Raw genomic sequence first — 19,687 nt, 5'->3', positions numbered from 1 at the left:
ACTTTTATAATTATGACGATAAAGAGATTCTGTGGTTAATCGTTTTGTTCAATTTAACAGGTTTCACAAATCAATCCATATCATTGTGAAGTGGAGTTGGAGAAAGATTTGCCAGGCAGAGTTGTTGAAGAAACTTTTAGAAGTGATGCTTCACCTGACAAAACTCTGGCCGCGTGTCCTCCTGCTTCTCCTGCTTCTCCTTCTGCAATAAACGGCAAGGAAAACTCTGAAAGCCATCAGAATGACAACAAACTTAAAACCAAAGACACGTTGGAAACAACCAAAGAAGATGTCACTAATCAATTCTCCTGCGCAGAAATCCGAGATGTTTTCAAATCACAAAAGTTAACATCAGCTCTGCCAAACTATGATATTGGCATATTGGACACTGATAGAAATCCTTCAAGCAGTGAGCTTAGGACACTAACTGGAAATAACACTTTACTGTCAGACTCGCTTCCTACTCTCAACAAGAGTGTAATAGCTCGGCAAGAGAACACTGACCCATTGCAGGAAGACGCTGCCTCAACCCAGGACTCAAAACTGTCGCTTAAAGACACAAAAAATATGAAAGAAATCAATTCAGCACAATGTGTCGCACCCATGGTTAGATCCCCAGTAACAAAGCCTGACGATGTCCCCATTTCTACCACTGAAATTATGTCTCAACATCTAGCAGCCCAATCTGAGACATTTAATACGTTTCCTGATGCTCAAGAAAAGGAGAAATACTGTGAGGACATCAGTGTGAGGCCAAAAAAAGTGTTCACAATAGTGTTGGACATGGAGACGCCCGAGTTCCAGCTACAGGACAATGTTGGAGCCAGCTGTCCAGATGTACTTGGATGTTCTCAGGGGGCAAAGATTTGCGATGCACAGCTCACAGAATTTTCAAGTATTCCTGAGAAGAAATCTACAGTCTTTACAACATTATCGAGTCCTGAATCAGATGAAACAGACTTAAAGATCCATTATACGAAGAGCTGTGCGGTAAATGATGATGATCAAGTGATGAACTCACTGCCAGGAAGCCCTTTGGCATTACCTACAGAATTGAAGGAGATACAGTCTACAAGGGCCACATTATTGTGCAAAGAAAAGTCAGAAAGCCATGAATTTATGCATAATGAGGCGTTGACTTCCTCCAAATCACGTGGCCCTGTTGCTGAATGTCAGCTCACTGGTGCACATGAAGCAGAAACAACATTTCCGGATGTCAAACAAGAGGAGACAACAGATTTCTGTCACGCTGAAGAGCAAACAATGAGCTCAGTCTTGTGCACTGTGGAGGTAGATGCCTTAACTGCAGCACAAACACCTGCTGGTGACAATAAACAGCTGACTGTTGCTGACAGTGCACAGAGTGCAGATACAGGACAGTTGCAGAAGGCAGAGGGAGAAAACACGGGAGAAGGAAGTGACCCTGAATGTCTGGAGTCCAAACTTTCCAAAGTGCCAAAAAGACGAGCCAAAGCTACGCTGCTATTTGTAGAAAGTGAATGGAAGGTGCCGGCATCGCTGGAGGACACTGAGGTAAAAAAGAGACAGGTAGATGTCAAATTAAAAATAACAGATTTTCTACCCATCTTCACTGCATCAACCTTTTTTTCTCTTGCTTTACTGTCTTTTAATGCAGTGGTTCCCAACCTTTTTGGATTGTGACCCCTCACAACAATGCCATTCTTGTGCCCTGTGTCACCTGTTGCTTATGTCTACCACTAGTTCCACCAAAAAGTGATTTTTCCACTTGTTCCCAAATTATGCAGTAGATCACAAAAACAACACAAGATTAAAAATGTACCTTGAATTGACTTGATCCTTACGGGGTGCCATGATGTCCTACTGCATTAGCAGTACATAGTGGAGACCTAACAGGAAATGAGAAGGCAGAGAGAAAGTAGGACAGCGTGCAACAAAGGTCCAAGCTGAACTCAAAAAAGGGAAAACTGCGATTACATGGTCAGTTACCAGTAGACCTATGCCACCAGGACGTCCCGTAAAAGATCCTGACAGATAACATGATAAAAAGATGTGCATTTTCAAAAGCGATGTAATTGGTGGCTGCTCTCCAGACAAATGTTTGTCAGCCCTGCTGGCAGAAGGCCCAGATGTCCTTGCTTTCCAAAACTTCACATATGAAACTGGGTCTTCTGTGACATTTACAAACCACTCTTCTTTCCTTATCTTCCCTTCATGTCAGAAAGCGACTGTTCAGTGAAAGTTTATTGCTGACATTTTGTAAGTGTTTTATTCAAATTCAGTCCTAAATGTATCTAAAACGTAGTTGCTTTTATTCCTCCCACCATTCGGCATTTGAATGTCGTACTTTGGCCAAAGTCCCTTCATACAGTTTTGGCATTCATCTTTTTCATGTTGTTCATCCAGTGGAAAGAAACTTATTTTTCTAGTAACAGATAGATGAACTCTATGTTGCATATTGCCTTGATTATTGCACAGAATTAATTAGAAATTTGCAAAAAAAAAATGATGACAGTATGCAACAAAACACAAAATTGCATGTTAAAAAGTGAAAACAGGCCAAAGTAATAGACTCCGTTAAACCCTCCGTCGCGTCCAGGAACGTCTACCAAAACTGGAAAATTCAGAAAGGATCCTCATGCTCTGTCTGCAGGAGCAGATCATGACAGATCATGAATAAAGAATAAAGATGATGAGACAGAAATATGTGTCCACAGGCAGCAGAAAGACAAAAGAAGTACCTACGTTATTTGACAGGCGGAACAATAACGTAGGTAACAGAGAAAAGAAACACTAATTAGTACATTATTAATTAATTAGTTAATACGTAAGTAAGTAGCCTCCTGCTAACTGACAGTACAGCACTTTGGCAGCACCTTAGTCCTTTTCTTTGGCAGTTCTTTCATCAGGGGACCACTATATGCTAGGATGCTTGTAACAAAGTAAATTTGCCGGAATGTATTCAGTCATTAGATGTGTCTTTGATAAGTACTAGCCACCGTGCTCAAAAGAATTTTCGGCATTTCTCGCTAAGACAACTTGTAATTTTTGTGAGTTATTACAGCGCTCCTTCTCGCTGTAAACATTTGTTTCCAAGGAGTGTCCTAAAATCTACTAAAATGTTTGTATACTATAAATGTCCTGACCCTAATTTGACTGCTGATTCAATTTATTGAAGTGTGCTTCACTGGGGGAAGTCAACAAGTTGTGTAAACAAGTGTGTACAAACAACAGATTAGAGTGATCATAATCCAGGAGACAGTAACAATTCAATTAAGAATAGAAATAAAAACAAAAATAAAGAATTACAGATATTTGTGGTGTGGTTATGCACTTAAATGTTGACACCACTTTTAAAACAGTATAGAATATATTTTTTTTCCCCCAAAGGAAATCAGAAACCCACTGTGCCTTTTCACATCTTCTTCCCGCTCTACCTGCAGTCTGCTCTAAGACACACCTTGGTCATGGCCAAAATATTCCCCAAGGCAACTCCCCTGTAACCTAGCAGTTAATGTCGTGCTTTGGTGTTTGTCTTGTCTAACCATGTTATAACAGATCACTTGTTCTTTTTACAGAAGCAAGGAAGCAAGCACTTTATAGATGAATAGACTAAGTCCTTCTCCCTCAGGGCAGACTGCTCCCTACTCAGGCACATTCCTGTGTTCACTGTACTGACTCGCCGGGCCACAGGCAACATAGTCATTTTTACCACTGTGGAGCAGGAAAAGAGCAGGAAGCTGTTATTATCTGTGGACAAACACAGGAGAAAAGGAGGCTAAACTGTGACACCACCCCTGTCTCCTGTGTACGTAGCGTCAGACCCAAGAAAGCATGGAGCCTGAGAGGACGGCGCCGGGTTTGGCACCTGATCTGCCGGCTGGGGAAGCGGCAGGTGGATCACCGGAGTACTACGAACACAAGTCCACCATGCAGGATGTTGTGTCTGAGATCCAGAATTTGGTGGAAAGCAGTAACATTATAAATGTGAGTATCAACTGGTTTTGATTTTTTGTTTTTAATAGACTCTGTGCATCTCTGTTAGATCTACTGTAGACTTGCTTTGTTGCAAAACATGTTGCTGTGGGTTAAAACACTGATTTATAAAATTCTGAACTTTGTACAAAAGGTTGCATTCTGAACTGATCTTAGGATTTGAGGGGACGGCTGTGGCTCAAGCAGTAGAGCGGGTCTTCCTCTAATCACAAGAAAGGCGTTTTAATCCGCGGCTCCTCCTGTCCGCATGTCAAAGTGTCCTTCATTGAAACTCTGAAACCCAAAGCTGCTGCACTACTCCTTAAATGCTTAAGATGTGTTATAAGCAGAGGTCAAATTTCATATACGTGATGATTAATAAAGGTTTTTAAGTTTGCTTTTTTTGTTTTTTAACTAGAGGGTATTTATTGTTTGTGACACTGTTTCCTGTAATTGCACACAGTATGTTTAATGGACAAAGATATGAAAATCATAATTTAAGATTTTAAACATAACTGCATAGCGTCAAGTGTCCAAAAAGGGGAGGAAGTCAATTCCAATGGCATTCAACAGTGGCCAGATAAGAGCAGCAGCGTTGTGATTGATGTTTGTGTATATTCCCATGATGCTGCTGACAGGAAGGTACACAGGATGGACCTTTGAGATGTAATGATTTCCTGCAGGTTCATTAGTGGGTCTAACTACTCTCAGTATACAGCCTGTGACTTACATAGTTTCACTCTTATTTTTATGCCAAGTATGATAATTATATATATATATATATATATATATATATATATATACTATAATTTCATGTCGACATGTAAAAGCCAAAGAAAGATGAAAATGTAATAAATTGCAACAGGCATTTTTTCAATATTTTCTGATGTTTCCAGTACAACACAGTGTTTTAACAGCTTTTTCTTTCATTCATTGTGTTTGTTATCATAGCGGACACCACACCTTGATTTGAAATGGTACCTGAAGTCCTCTCCTGATGAAGCACAGATTCGATTGGTACGAACTGTCCAAAAAGTTCTGGCATGTCGTTATCAACCAGCACAACTCGATGTCACTGCAATGGCCAAACAACTGCAGCAGGCAGAGGTATATACTTGGCTGAGAACTTCATTTTCTATGGAACTGACCTTTTCTCTAAAGGAAGTAAAATATACATAAATGTACAAAAATGGCAAATCATTTGATCTGATGTCTGTTCTGTCCACTGTAGGACTACCGGCACTCTGTGCAGGAGCAAGTGGCTGCTATGAAAAGCATGAGTGGTGATAGGATTTGTGATCTGGATGCCTTGAAAAGAGTTGAAGGACAGTGGAGTGCTGCACTGCTGGATGCCTCTGTCACAGTGCAGGTCAAAGCAGCACAGCTGGATCAGGTCAAAGGGTATCACAAACGGATGAAGATCACCAGAGCTTTCCTGGAGGTCGTAGCAGCGGAGAAGGACAAGATGAGCTTGTGAGTAATTCTTTCATTTAAAAGTGAGGTTGTACTCTAGTTTACATCAACCTAATATACTTCATTTGTGTACCTGATAAACAATACCACTCATATTCTTTTCTTGTGGTTTTTTTTTTTTTTTAGAAGTACTTTGAGAAGCAGTGCTCTTCAAGCTGACAAACTCCACGCTCTGCTGCTGACCATGGTACAGAAAAAAGACACGATGGAAGAACTCCTCCAGTTAAGTAGCCAATTCTCGGTCCACTTGAGCGACGCTGAGAGTTCAGGTGCTCTTCTTGCCCAACTCGGAGATGTCCAGGAGGAATGGAGGCTTTTAGAAGGAGGCATCAAAAGAGCTCTGCAACACGCCTCAAGCTCCGCCTCTCAATCCTCTCTTCTGATAAAAGAGGCCGAACAGCTTAAAGCCAAGCTTGACGCTATTCGGCAAACCAACTTTCAAAGCCATGACAGCAAAAGCGCTTTAGAACTTGCTTGCCTGACCACCGACCTAAAACTGTACAACCAGCTTTATCTGCACTTACAGTCCCAGACAGATGCACTTGTCCATTTCTCTCTGGGACAGAAAGAAAAGGATGAGCTCAACCGTAGTCTTAAGGAACTTGGGTCCTTGCTAAATGTCACCAAGAGCAAGCTTGACACTTCCACATACAGCTGTGGCGGCATTTCTTCAGTTAAGATCAACAAGCAATTACAAGACCTGATCATATGGGCCAAGCAGGCAGAAATCCACATCTCTGTTGGCAAAAAGTCAGCCCTTTTCCCAGAGGAGGCTCGTATTCAGATTGTTGAGATGAGGAAATTTCAGACAGATATTTGGTTTAAAAGATCCAAGATGCAAGTAGAAGTTGAGCAGATGAAAACTGGAGTCTCTGATATGGAAAATGAGGAAAGTGATCAAATATTAAACACAATACAAGACCTGTATGAAGCCATTTCTGACAGCTTGGATCAGGTTCTTGACACCATGAAGAAAAATCTGCACGAGAGGGAGGAACTGTTATGCCAGCTTGCTAGCATTGATGCCTGGCTAGCAGAAACGCATGCTGAAAGAGAACCCTGCGCTCATGTTGACAATGTTTCTAAAGCGGACGTCAGAACGCTGGAAAGCGAGCTAAAAAGTCACAAATTAGCCGCAGTCGAGATAGAGGGTCAACTAAAACGGGTGGATGCAATGGCTGACAGTTGCGGGGAAATAGCTGTAAGGTCCAGTCCAGGAGAGAGCCGCTACCTTGTCAACAGACTGTCAGGCCTTTGGACAGAATTAGTCGGGTTGCTAGCTCATGAGAGAGCATCCAGCTGGGAATTGGAAGAGCTGATTCATGAGGTAACCACTTCAGATGAGGAGCTATCAACCATCCAGGCTAGCTTAAAACAAATTTCCACTGATTTGGCGCAGCAAAGGTTCCCTTCAACACAGGAAACCCTTTCAACAATTGCACATTTGAAGCACATGCTAATGGAACATCAGTGTCAAGTACAAGGGCTTAAGCACGGCCAGGAGGCAAGGCGAAGCTCCCTGCTGTCCACTATTGGGGAACTGCAAGACCACTGCAAAGCTCTTAGTATTAGTGCCGTTGAGCAAGACAAATATCTGCACCTGAGGAGACAACTGGAGGAATCGAGGGACATTGCAAAAGAGCAAATCCAGCGTGCTAAAGATAAAACAATCAGCGTGGGTGAGAGGGTCATGCTATGCCAATCACTCTTGGTTGAACTTCCTTTGGTGAAGACACAGTGTCAAGAAGTAGCAGACCAGTTGGAGGCCATAGCCCCGGAGTTGGAACCATCTGAGCTAAACCCGGAGAGGCAGAAGATTCACCGCACTGTGGAAACTTTAGTCTCCTGGGAGCATTCTGTCACAGATGACATCAAAAACCTCGAGGCCAAGCTTCTACTAGGCCTGCATTTTTCCTCCGAGCGTCTTGCCTTAATAAAGTTTTTCCAAAGAACAAGAGTGGAGCTGGAGGGAGCGGAACCAGTAAATCCAGATGAAAAAGCCATAGATATTGCACTAACAAGGAATTGGATTATTTGGAGACATATGGAGTCTGCGATGCGGGTGTTGGAAGGTCTGGGACGGAAAGAAAATATCAACCTGAAGAACTACAAGGAACTGTACTCTCTCAGGGATGCAACCATGCAAGAGTGCCATTTACGAATGGTAAGCTTTAACGTTTGGATTAATCCGGCCTACTTTCGCCATTTTTAAAAACTTTGCCATTCATACTTTCATGTGTTCTTTCTCTAAACTGTGCTCGATCATGTAACATGTATCCAACAGGAGAGTTTATGCCAGGCGAGAGAATCCTTGAAAGACTACGAGTGGGCTGCTCAGGGAGCAATAGGCTTCCTGCATAATGCTGAAGCCACCTTCTTATCAGCTCCTGGAGGGTTTTTGGACTGTACTGAGGAACAAAGACAGACTCAGCAGGCTCTAGAAGCTCTTGAAGATGGATTTCAGGCTCACATCTGCCACCTTCTGGATCTGGTGCCCCAACAACCCTGCCTGTCTCGCCCAAAGACTGAGCAGCTGCACATCAGCATCCTCAGTCAGTTGTTGGTGGGAAGAGCCATACTGGAGGCCCAAGCCCAGCTCAGGCTGGAGTCCTTGCAGAGGTACTGGCTGTTCTTACCTCAGTGAAGTGCTTCTGTATGTTTCTCTGTTTAGTAAAACACCTAAAAGACTTGTTTCTCACAGGTGTGAAGTAAGACAACAGAGCCACAGGAAGTGCCATGAAGACATACGTCAGCGTCTTTCAGGGTTTGAAGCCAAGCTTTCCGAATGTGCGACAGAGCAAGTGACGTCGTTTGACAAATGTATCGCCCAACAAAATAGAGCTACGGTAGGTTTGATGCTGCAGTAATTTGCTGGTGATTAGCTGATGTTCCAAAATACATAGTCTACATATATTGGATCTACTTGAACATTTTCAAATGTCCGCTTTTGAGTGATGCTAATGACATGGCTCTATAAATGGCAATGTCTGTTGGTCTTTGGTCATGAGTGAAATATCTCAACAACTTTTAGTTGGATTACCATTATATTTGATGCAGAGATCCATGGTGCTCAGACGATGAACGCTAAAGATTTTGGTGCCGCCATGACGTTTGTGGTTTTGAGTGAATTGTCTCTATAATTAACGGATGGATTACGATGTGATTTGATGTTCATGTCACTCTCAAGATGGATTGTAATAAGTTTGGTGATTCCTTCACTTTTCATTTGGTGTCATCATCAAGTCAAAACATCAAATTGCCCAATACAATACTTTTCATGACGAGCAAAACAAATTACATTTCCATCAGCATCAGCCATACTTATAATGTAATTAGCAAATGTTAGCATGGTTAACATTACCTTCTAAAAAAAACGTCATGTTAGCATTTTCATTTCCGGTGTGTTATGTGCTGCCATTAGTATTTACCTATTAAAGCACCCCCTAGTCTAAGTACAGCTTCAAAGAGCCGCTAGCATGGCTGTAGACTTTTAGTCTTGTTTTTGCCTTTTTGCAGTACCACCTATACCATTGCATCACATGATTGCACTGGAAATTTTGTAAAAAAGGAATTTATTAATTTGATTCAAAGTGTAATCTGAGCTTCATTTCATCGCTGCATAAAGCTCCTGATGGAAGGTCTTCGCAGCCTTGCTGGTAAGCTAGAAGAATTGAGAGCTGGATGTCCGGTGCAGGGCTGTGGGGTCGGAAAGGACGGGGACCTGGGGGCCCTCTGGAGGCGCTGGGTATCATTACGCCGTGGTGTCTGCCTCCTTATGGCCCACACTGAACAGAGAGGAGAGGAATGGAAGGACATCACTACAAGTGTGAGTTTTACCAACAACAAATCCTTTTGCAGCTTTTGCATCTTGACATGACAGAAATGAATGCAAAATCAACATAATGTTTTTTCTGTAGTATTGTTGTTTGGCTTGCAAATGTGTGTGAGCTTACGAAACGGATGTGTTAGTTCTTCTTTTAGGAAAGGTTTACTATCTTAAGTGACTTTTATTGCTTTCTGAGACAAAACTGGGTTCTCACAACATAACACACCGTCGACAAAGGAGGACAAAAAGTAATATAGAGATATATTGAGTATTAAATTAAATTCTCTTTAGATGGAGCAGTGTTGCAGCTTTTTGGCCAGTCTTCAGTCTGAGGTTCCCGACTCCTCCACTGTGAGCTTCACTCAAGAGGAACCGCTGGAGCTTCTGGCTCAGGCTGAGATGCACCAGGCTTGGCTGGAGCAGGAGCAGCAGGTCTTAGCCTCCCTGGAGCATCGACTGGAGCACGCCCTGAGCTTATCTAGTTCTCAGGAGCCCATCAGCCCTGGACCCGTTGCCAAAACACTAGTGAAAATCCAAGAGAATGTCAGGAGGTGGGGTTTGTTTGATATACTTGTGCAAAGTGATTACTCACAGATAAATGTCAGAGATGCTGAGATGATACTCTTCTCCACAGCTTGAGAGAAAGAAACCTGCTGGTGGTCGCTGCAGTGCAGGCAGAGGAGAAACAGAGACAGCAAGTACAAGTGGAGATAGCAGAGTTGGAGCAACACATGCTCACTCTTCATCCCTCACTGGAAGCCTGTTCAAATCCATGCAAACAAACGGTCAGGCTCCTTTTTTATGTTTAATAGTCCAAGCATGAAAATTGTGCAAGAAGGCAGTTGAAGCGACATTTAGAAAAGAAAAACATATGACATTTTATACTTGAACAAAAACTCGTCTTAAGGTATAATAATAAAATAAATGATATGTTTCTTTTGATGTCAGGATCTGCTTAGAAGTCCTTCACAGCGTCAGTGAGAAATATATATTGTGTTCTCAGTTGCAGCTACAGACCATATTTTGCTTCAATAATAAGAATGTAAATAGTCTTTTCAGGTGGACGTCGGTCTAAACTGTCTCATATGTGAGAAATCAGTCACCCTGTCTCAGAGCAGACTAAACTTGTGAGGCGCTGCTGAAAGCTTACATTCAACCTTTAATTAGAAAATAAGTTAAATAAATTTGGAAAGAATTAATTTAGAGCTAAACTTTTGACCCTGTCTTGCAGTCTCTCTGTCTTTCATATTTCCTGTCCTGATTTTATCCTTGTGGATTTCTACACTGACAGGAGCTCAGGAAGGATTTTTTGTCCTCCCAGAAAGCCAAACTCAAGTGTATCGTGGACGGCATGCAGAGCCGGTACCCTGAGATACCAGCTGGTGTCAGCAGACGGTTACAAGAAGTTCAGCTGTCTCTACAAAGAGAAGAGGAGAAGGTAATTGCAAACAGGAATCCATCCTTAATGTCTCATGACCTATCACCTATAAAAACCTCTTGTATTTTTCTCAATGTGTGTGTGATCATTCTACAGCTCATGGAGAAGAGTGACCCAGTTCGGAAGCTGGCTAGTCAAGTGGCAGAGTTGGGTTCTGGTCTGGAGAAAGTGAAAGTGTTACTGGAGCAAAAAAGTCCAACAGTCAATGAAGCTCAAAATGTGCTCAAGGTGGGAGTTAATGTTTGCTTGTGTATCTGTGTGTGTGTGTGTGTGTGTGTGTGTGTGTGTGTGTGTGTGTGTGTGTGTGTGTGTGTGAACGATCCATAAACCTGCTGATATGCAGGACTTGTTTCCGTATTTTTACTTGAGTGTCTTGCTCGTTTGTTTTCATCAGAATGTATTTATTTTTTAAATCCGACACCCTTCACCAATTGATAAAATATACCACTTGATATTTTATTTGTTTTTTGTTTTTTTACAACTTTTGAGTTTCATATTTATTATATTTTCAATTAGCACAACTGAGTTTGAAGTAAAAATATGATGTTTGTTCACAGCTGCCAGCCACTAATATTAGCCTTTACTAGCCATGTTAGCTAATGTGCAAATGTATGCAGGCTATAAGAAAAAAAACAAAGTGTAGCAAGCTAGAGTACTAATACAAAATGGCAGATTATCAGTGTCTAAAATATCACTTTCCAGTAAAAAGTATAACACAACTAAACCATATCTGCTCACTTCTGACAACGGGAACAAATCAACTGAATCAGCCACTGCTTTCTAAGAGCTGATGACAAGCCAGGATTACATTGTCGCTTCAATGCCCCTACATACTTTACACCTTTTGTTCTCCAGCACGTGTGGGATGAGCTGGACGCATGGCACAGCCGCTTGATGCTGCTGGAAAGCGAGGTGCAGGATCTTGCAGAGGAGCATCCTGATCAAGCCCACCTACTTATGGACCAACTCAACCAACCACTGCAGCTTTACCAAAACGCAGCGCAGATGACCGAGCAACGCACCGCCTTCCTCAGCAAGGTCAGGCGTGCTGTGTTATATTCACGATGTACTGAATGCAGGAACAGTGGTGATGAGAGGTCATGGAACAGGAGCCATGGGTTGACTTGTGTATCTTGAAAATGCATTACATCACATGTACATCAATGTGGAAAGTGGCTTCCTTCTGCTCATTCTGCTTCCTTGTGTTTTTTATTGTCAGATCCCCGCCTGTGTTCAGGAGTTTGAAGACATTCTGTATGGCGCTACCTGCTGGTTAGACGAGGCCCAGTCATGGCTCAGTGCTCCATGCTCCTTCCCAACAGCCAGAGGCCTCCAGAACCACGCAAACTCCCTGCAGGTCAGTGATACCAAGTAACAAGCAAACAAACCAAAAAAAACCTCGGATACTACATTATGTTTTTCTGAATACTCAAATATTTCTTATAAATATTTTGTCCTATATTATATGTCTGTTTTGTATTGTGCATTAGTTTTAATAGAACATGTTTTCAATGATACATCAGTCATTGTGGCATTTCTTGCACACCCTGTACACATGCTTTGTTTATTTCTTGAAACAGTTCATTCAGTCATGTACGTATTTAAAGGGTAACTTTTCAACCTGGACCTTATTTTCCCATTTTTCTGTTTCTACGTGAATAATGGGGACAACATTTTTAGAAATCGCTAAACAGGCTGCAATATCATTGCTGATCTGACAACATAATGGAGTTGTCACTAAAGTGAAATAAAACGTTTTTCTTTACTGTTTCCACTTATTAACTTTCTAACTGCTCCTATCTCCAACTCATACTCACATATCCGTTCAGTCATCCTGTACAACATGATTCAATATTGATGCTAGTATCCACAAGCATTTCCACGCGTTTCTTCTTAATGATGAATTTAATTTTAAATCCTGGACGACAGCTGGTCCTGGACGACTCTGAGAGGATCAGACATACCCTGCAGGACTTCAGGCCAGTGCTGGATGAGATCTCTACTGTGTGTGACACCAGCACCCACGAGGAGAGGGTGATCCAGAATGACCAACAAGTCCAGAAAATGCAATGCAAGATCCTAAAGCCGCTGGAGCAGCTCCTGCAGGCTGTTGGGGTAAGAATTTTTAAAGAGAGGAATTTCAGGTTGTTAGTGACCCCAACATATTGGTTCCTGCCGCTCAGCTCTAACACCATTTGGCCAAATGTTCCTCTGTAGTGTGATCACATCTTGAGATTCAGGGCTAGTAAAACATGTATCTGTAGAAGGTAGTAAGGGCCGCAAACAGGAGAGTCCACGGCCAGAACCAGGGATATTGTGGCTATATGGTGTGCATGGCAGAGGCTCCAAAATGTATTTGTCCATAAATAGATTCAAGAGAAATGCAACCAGTAGCATCTTGAAAATGCATTGCCTTTGATCGACAAGACAGTGTTGTGGGCAGTTACGTTCTTATAGGTGGACGGAGCTTTTTTCCTATCTTTAATCAAGAAGGTGGTTTTTCAAATTGACAGCAAATTGTTGATTTCATATTCATATTGTGTGATGCTTTCCCTCAGAACTCTGTCCTCGCACTTAAACAGCCTCTGTTTGCGCTTGGATTAGCTGTGCTTCTGCTCAAACTGTGTGCTTGCAAGCAGATATATAGTTGCTTGCACAGATTTCTTGTGCTCCAGCTTCAGCCGTTCTCCTCACTCTCAGGCTGCTTCTGTGTGCCTGAGAAACATCTGCTCTCTTTTTATTTTATTTGTGCAATAATCATAGACTGTGCAATAACACTGTTTAAATTATCCAACCAATAGAATGCCAGTTGTAGTGTAGACCAATGCACTTAGCCCTGCCTCATTGCAGGTGCGCTTGCATTATTCCCGTGTCCCTGATGGGCGGTTATACTCTTTAATCTGGTTCATCAACATCCGCTGACATATTGATATCTTTACCACTTTTGTCATTAACGGTTGTATCCCAGTGTGCCGCCCTTACTTTTTTTCTTTTACTATAATAGCTACACTAGCCTCCTGCTGGTGTGCTACAAAGGAACGAACAGTGGTGCCGTTCAGTGGAGCAAGTTACAGTTAGTGGCACAGTTAGCCGCCGGATATGTCACTGACATATGCCACTGATATATGGTGATCGGTTTAATGCCGCTCTGGAGTGGCGTCAGTCAATAACTTTGCTGTTGCATGTGGTCCATGACCGCAGCAGCATGCTACCACAAGAGTCAACAGGAATAGCTCTGACAACCAATAACAAGACATACCACGGCTAACTGTGCATTAAGCTAACGTTAGCTGAGTCTGAAAATAGAGCACTTTCAGCACGAGTTTGTTCAGTTTAAGCTTGTAAGGGAACTACACGACTAAATCATCACTACAGCGATCTACGTCAAAGAGTTACCGCCCGACACACACAAGAACAAGAACACTACAAACAATCTAAGAGCAGAAGAGATATCCCAGAGCAGATGTTTCAGGGGCTCACAGAAGCAGCCCAGATCCTAAGAGAAGGGCTGAAGCTTGAGCGCATGGAATCTGTGCAAGCAATAATATATCTGAGTGCAAGAATAGAGTTTGAGCAGTATTTCAAGTGCAAGCAATTTGAGAGTGAGGGCAGGGTTGTGAGTTGCCTGATGTCAGACAGAATTGTCTACCTGGACCCAGGTATGGTTTTGAGGGAAAGCCTTACAGAAGTGAAATCAATGAGTCATGCTCTCAAACTGAAGACCACACTAAAATGAATAGAGATAGGAAGAAAGCTCCATATAGGAGGAGCATGTGAAACCGTCTTGATTATTTCAGGTAGTGGAGGCAACAGAAGCAGAGCTGAAGACCATGGAGAAGAACGTCCCGAAGATCAGAGCGATTTTATCCTCCGTGGACGACTCGCACATAACTATGATGGAGCATCTTCACAACCGACAGGTGATTCGTTGCATGCATTTATAATACTTGTAATACTTATAATACTCCTTATTGCGAATTCTTTTAATAGCACCGCACACATAGACCATGGAAACAAGGTTCGAAATGACTCTGTCTTAAAGAATCATCTTTATGTAAATGGTAAGTAGGTTGTGCATTAACTGTTTGGAGATATGTCTAATAAATCTAGATCTATTGTCTGATTCTTTGTTATCCATAACATTACATCCCACGACTTCCCTCCCTATACCCACTAAAATAAAGCAGTAGTTCAAACAAACATGAACACTACTGATTTTACACATGAGCATTTTAATTTGCTAGTCATGCAGAGCCCTACTCCTCCTGTGAAAACCTTATTTTTTTGAGTTCCCCAGCATTATAAAAGAGTTGCATAGCTGGAATGAAATATAATAGAGGAGGCATCTAGCCCAGATGTACAGAACAACAACACCTAACATTTCTTCTGTTCTTATAAAGTATAAAAGTGACTTTTTTTTTTTGCCAGTTGGTTATTTATCTGACAAAAAGATGTTGTCTTAATCAGCTTGTTCTGTTTTCGACTTTAAGGTGATCCTGGCCAACGTGCAGTCAATGCGGAGGACATTGGAGGAGATGGAGAGATGCAAAAGAGAGCTTCACCTCCCACAGGGAGCAGAGGAGAGCCTGCTGGTCTTCTCCAGAGCCAGACTGCTCCTGCAGCCGCTCGAGGAGCTGGAACAACTCACCCACCAACAAGCAGCGCAGCTGGAGGTACCGCATGAAGTCTGAACGCCACTGCGCATATAGACAAACTAATTGATTTGATCCGTTACTGTAGAACAGGGGGGTGAGATAAAAAAAAACTGTGATGGCATTTTTTTAACTGTACAATGAACTGTAACATGAATAAAGCAATCAAGGATGTGTGTTGTTGGCAACGCGGAAGTAAAGCCAAAAGTGTGTATCTTAATGTTATGTTTCTTTACAAAACAAATCAAGGTTGTTCTGTATCGTTGTTAGTGGAACAAGTTATGTTTCTCCATCAACATTTGTCACTTGTCACATTGTCTCTCTGTTTCTCTTGTCTCTTTCACTAACATAGAACAAGATTAGGGAGGAGAAAGAAACATTTAAGGATCTTGGCATCACCGCAGTCTCTCATAGTCCTGAAGAAGTACATCAGCTCAACAGATCTCCACAAAGATGCTCAGTCCAGGTAATACAAATATCACAGTCATAATAAGGTAGAATCATCATCAACACCAGCTAAAACTATAACACTAGTGTGACGTTTGAATTTGTTTTACATTCATGTCCTCTTTAATCGTTTTATGCTGACAATTAGCGGCTGTCCACCGCTTTTTAATTGGGAAATAAAAGCGACAGTTACCAAGTCAAGGATTCCCTCTGGTATATTTCAAGTCAGATTTGTGAATTCTTCAAGGAAGTCAGGCCTGGTGACTTTGATTATTCCCCTCTGTCATCTGAAATTGATTGATGCTGCCTGGTACAGTCCCGACACCCATTCTACTGGGCAGGCTCAACTAAAATCCCTTATTAGTTTGTTTTTTGGGGAATTATGCCATTATTGTCTAACTGTACATAGCCAATGAGTGGCAAACTGCATATTGTATATTATGCAGGCTATACATAACAATCCCCTGGAGTCAGTCTAGCTCAGCAGCACAGCTTTTGGATGTCTGTGGAATCACATTCAGATCACTTTGAGACCGCATTAGCAATTTAAAAACGTCCTGGGTGTGAGAAGATAAGTCATTTATTGATTTGTTTATTTTGAAACTTTCCCAAAAAATGAACAATCCTGTTAATTAAAGTGTTCACTAAATTAACTTGCATCCTTTCATCAGAGTCTATTAGTCAAGTTTTTATTTTTATTTGCAAAATTCATATTTGTCCTTTTACCTACAGCGCTATTACGTAGGAACTATTTTCTTTCAACCATAGTTCCTGCATTAAATTGCTCACACCAAGGTCTGTGTATTATGTTGAGTAACCGGGTTATGATTCCTGGTTCCATTATATTCAAGAGAAGGCAGACAGCCATGATAATAATAATAATCTTTATTTATACAGCACATTTCGTACAGACAACGTAGTAAAACAGAAAACCTTCCTTTTACAGAGCATGCTTTTTGCACTTACATTTTAAGTGCAATTAAAAAAAAAATCAACAGATATGGAAAACATTTTATTTTTAAAATGGCAAATAAAAGATAATTTGATAGATAGATGTCTGACCCTGTAGACTATTCGGCAGATGTCTCCACAACTAGTCACCTCACACCAAATCAATCTAGATTGATAGAAAGCACTACAGGTAAATGGAAAATATGTATTTTTGTCACGTACCTTATAAAATGAAAAGATGAGAGAGCAAAAATGAGTGTATGACTGCTAATGGAGTCGTGCAGGTATGCACCCTGAAAAGCAACACAAAAGTTTTATATCAGATGATATTCATTCATCATTGGAAAGAAAACCTATTGGTCCATTTCCTTTTTTAATCATACTTTTTCATCATATCATTCACCCTCGTCACTAAAAGCAGGAGGCTTTTGAGTTGTCTAATTCAGAGGAAGAGGAGGATGAGGAAAACAGGAGTTGTCACTCGTCGTCCTCTGACACACTAACTAGCAGTATTCCAGAGGTAAATCTAAAATATAATTGAAGCCCAGGAGAGCATGTTTCTGGGTACCTCCTTGAGTTTAGGTTTCATTTCAAAATGTCACACTTTATTATTAAAAATCACTAGATTTGACTTATCAAATCTTCAATAATAGATACATTTGAGACTTGGCAAGGAATTTCAAAAATACACACAGTGCTAATTCTATGTGTTTTGGAATGAAACTAAACATTTCTTGGGCTCATTTTTCTCTTATATTTCCCTCTTTATTTGTGTTTTGATTCACTTAATAATATCCAGCTTTCATACCGCCTCTCTTTCCTGTGGTGTGGGGGATTTTAGCAGACTTGTGCATGTTTATTTGAAGCTGTGTCCGGCAGGCTGTCCTGTTACCCGATGAATGCACTATGACGCTGTCAGAAGCAGCTGCTTGAAATATGGTGCTCCTCAGAAACCTGTCTCTTCTTGCACGCACACACACACGCACGCACGCACGCACGCACGCACGCACACGCACGCACACACACACACACACACACACACTGAAAATGGCATGTATGTCTGTGTGTACATGGAATCCATTTGCATTTGTATATTGATACGGTTCATGTGTTAGGACCCAGAGGAAACACTCAGCGCTTCAGATGTGCAAATTGAGGACATTGCAGAAATGAATCTACTATCAGAAGTTAAGGTAAATACAATTTTTTGTTTCAGAGGCTGGACTTGTTTGATGAGCACTTTGGTCATTTATCATTTTGATTTTTATTGATGTGTTTTCAAAAACTCTTTGTTATTATCTGAATAAGTACACACTTACTAAATTAATATGGCAGTAACAATGTTTTTTTTTAAATCTAAAGATTAGTCCGCCCTTGTCTTTATTCACTGACAATTACAGAGACTGGTGATTTTCTGTAAAATCTTAATCAAGCTTCATTGTCATTCAGGCACTGGAGAGTGTGGCTGGTTTGTCTTCCTCTGAAGTGAAGACGAGCTCTAATAGTGCTGAAACCACCGGGCTTTTGTCTGAGAACCCTAGGCTTCATACAACAGAGTCTGAGTCAGAAGATGTTGAAACTGGATTGATAAAAATGGATTCCACAGTTGGCAAAACATTGAGTCATGAAACTGTGACAATTGAGCCACTCATCGCTGCAGCCAGTCGAGCAGTTGAAGACGAGTTTACTGCTGGCGCTGCCAAACTGGACTCACATGGATCACCAAAACACGAAACTCTCGTCACCGACCCTCATGCAAAGTCCCTGCAGACAGCAGCTGCAGTGGAAGACACAAGACGGATTCCTGCAAGACCTAAAACTCCATTTACTGCCACAAGAGGATCTGATGGGTTTATAGAGGAAGAAGATGAACATCTGTCTTCATCTACAGCTCCACACCAAGATCTGGTAAGAAAAGAGACGCCCTTTAAAATCATTTTCCAACTTTTCCTACAATGTTCAACTTTTTTCAAAATGTAGAGTATGAATATGTCAGTGGCATTGAGCTTTGAAATGAGGAGGATGATAAATTGTTTACATGTGTAGTGATGAGTCAACACTGATTATAACCCTGAATGTAATGTTTCCTAAAAGTGACATTCAAATAATACACAATAGAAATGGAAAGAAAATTGCAAAGAATTTTTCTGTTTTCATTATCTCTTGATTCTCTTCAATGTCCAGGATCCTCTTAATGTGCTGAAGGAGCAGGGAGAAGTCAGCACCAGTCATCATAGTGATTTGCTGGTAGAATCTCATCAAGCTAAGGAGTCTGAGGAGCCGATCAGGTAACCGAGTGTCAGTCATTGGAGTTGATGTTTTACAACTCACATAGGAGACCCTAGACTCAGGCATGCTGTGTGTTCCCTTTGTTCCCTAGCTTGGCTGCTCAAGAGGAAGATGACAAGGAGCAGCTAAGGTGGAGTCGACTCAATACCCAGATCTCCCAGAAACTGACCACTTTGAAAAAAATGAAGGAGGAGCATCAAATCGGCTCAGAGGATGGAGGGACCCATGAAAAGGTAAAAACATACAGAAGATTAAGAAAAAGATTGTTTCAGATTTTAGGAGGATCTTTTTAAGGAGGATACGTGATGCAGATGAGATGGGACCACAATAGATAGAAGAGGCGTATGCCACAATCACATCTGTTTCCAGGGCACCAGTTGTTAAAGCAGATACTGTAGTAAAGGATGAGGAGGAGGAGGAGATTGTGTCCTCTGTGCTGACACTCCTTTGACTTTTAAGAGTTATAAAGCTCCTAGTCTTATATATTGTATTGTATAATGAGAGGGACCAATTTCAAGAACCTTGCAAAGTGTACAATATCATTGGTTGGAATTGAAGGGAAATGATCAGGGCTATACCGTATGGGATTGTTTTTTCAAAGCTTCTGTTGAGGTTCTCAAATGAAGCTTTGAATGTCTGTCGTCATATATTAGGACG

At 41.5% G+C, this 19,687-nt stretch overlaps 1 protein-coding gene across 1 annotated transcript in view; it reads left to right on the top strand.

Moving 5' to 3' along the window:
* syne2a (spectrin repeat containing, nuclear envelope 2a) overlaps nucleotides 1-19,687 on the top strand; it is an 89,737-nt gene that overhangs the window by 35,000 nt on the left and 35,050 nt on the right. The window contains exons 49-71 of the mRNA XM_068708452.1: nucleotides 61-1,548; nucleotides 3,796-3,966; nucleotides 4,906-5,061; nucleotides 5,186-5,427; nucleotides 5,554-7,591; nucleotides 7,712-8,046; nucleotides 8,129-8,273; nucleotides 9,053-9,253; nucleotides 9,545-9,804; nucleotides 9,888-10,038; nucleotides 10,545-10,691; nucleotides 10,788-10,919; nucleotides 11,547-11,729; nucleotides 11,911-12,048; nucleotides 12,621-12,806; nucleotides 14,489-14,611; nucleotides 15,182-15,364; nucleotides 15,696-15,809; nucleotides 17,160-17,261; nucleotides 17,857-17,934; nucleotides 18,191-18,649; nucleotides 18,926-19,029; nucleotides 19,122-19,263. Coding sequence (XP_068564553.1) covers nucleotides 61-1,548; nucleotides 3,796-3,966; nucleotides 4,906-5,061; nucleotides 5,186-5,427; nucleotides 5,554-7,591; nucleotides 7,712-8,046; nucleotides 8,129-8,273; nucleotides 9,053-9,253; nucleotides 9,545-9,804; nucleotides 9,888-10,038; nucleotides 10,545-10,691; nucleotides 10,788-10,919; nucleotides 11,547-11,729; nucleotides 11,911-12,048; nucleotides 12,621-12,806; nucleotides 14,489-14,611; nucleotides 15,182-15,364; nucleotides 15,696-15,809; nucleotides 17,160-17,261; nucleotides 17,857-17,934; nucleotides 18,191-18,649; nucleotides 18,926-19,029; nucleotides 19,122-19,263 — 7,278 coding nt within the window. The remainder of the gene's footprint in view (nucleotides 1-60; nucleotides 1,549-3,795; nucleotides 3,967-4,905; nucleotides 5,062-5,185; nucleotides 5,428-5,553; nucleotides 7,592-7,711; nucleotides 8,047-8,128; nucleotides 8,274-9,052; nucleotides 9,254-9,544; nucleotides 9,805-9,887; nucleotides 10,039-10,544; nucleotides 10,692-10,787; nucleotides 10,920-11,546; nucleotides 11,730-11,910; nucleotides 12,049-12,620; nucleotides 12,807-14,488; nucleotides 14,612-15,181; nucleotides 15,365-15,695; nucleotides 15,810-17,159; nucleotides 17,262-17,856; nucleotides 17,935-18,190; nucleotides 18,650-18,925; nucleotides 19,030-19,121; nucleotides 19,264-19,687) is intronic.

This window comes from Cebidichthys violaceus, unplaced genomic scaffold (genome assembly GCF_023349555.1).
Source record: "Cebidichthys violaceus isolate CVI_PGR_0920_01 unplaced genomic scaffold, fCebVio1.0.p SCAF_14, whole genome shotgun sequence".
In the NCBI taxonomy this organism is placed as follows: Eukaryota; Metazoa; Chordata; class Actinopteri; order Perciformes; family Stichaeidae; genus Cebidichthys; species Cebidichthys violaceus.
Note: the sequence above shows the minus strand (reverse complement) of the source record. Positions and strands in the feature narration are given on the sequence as shown.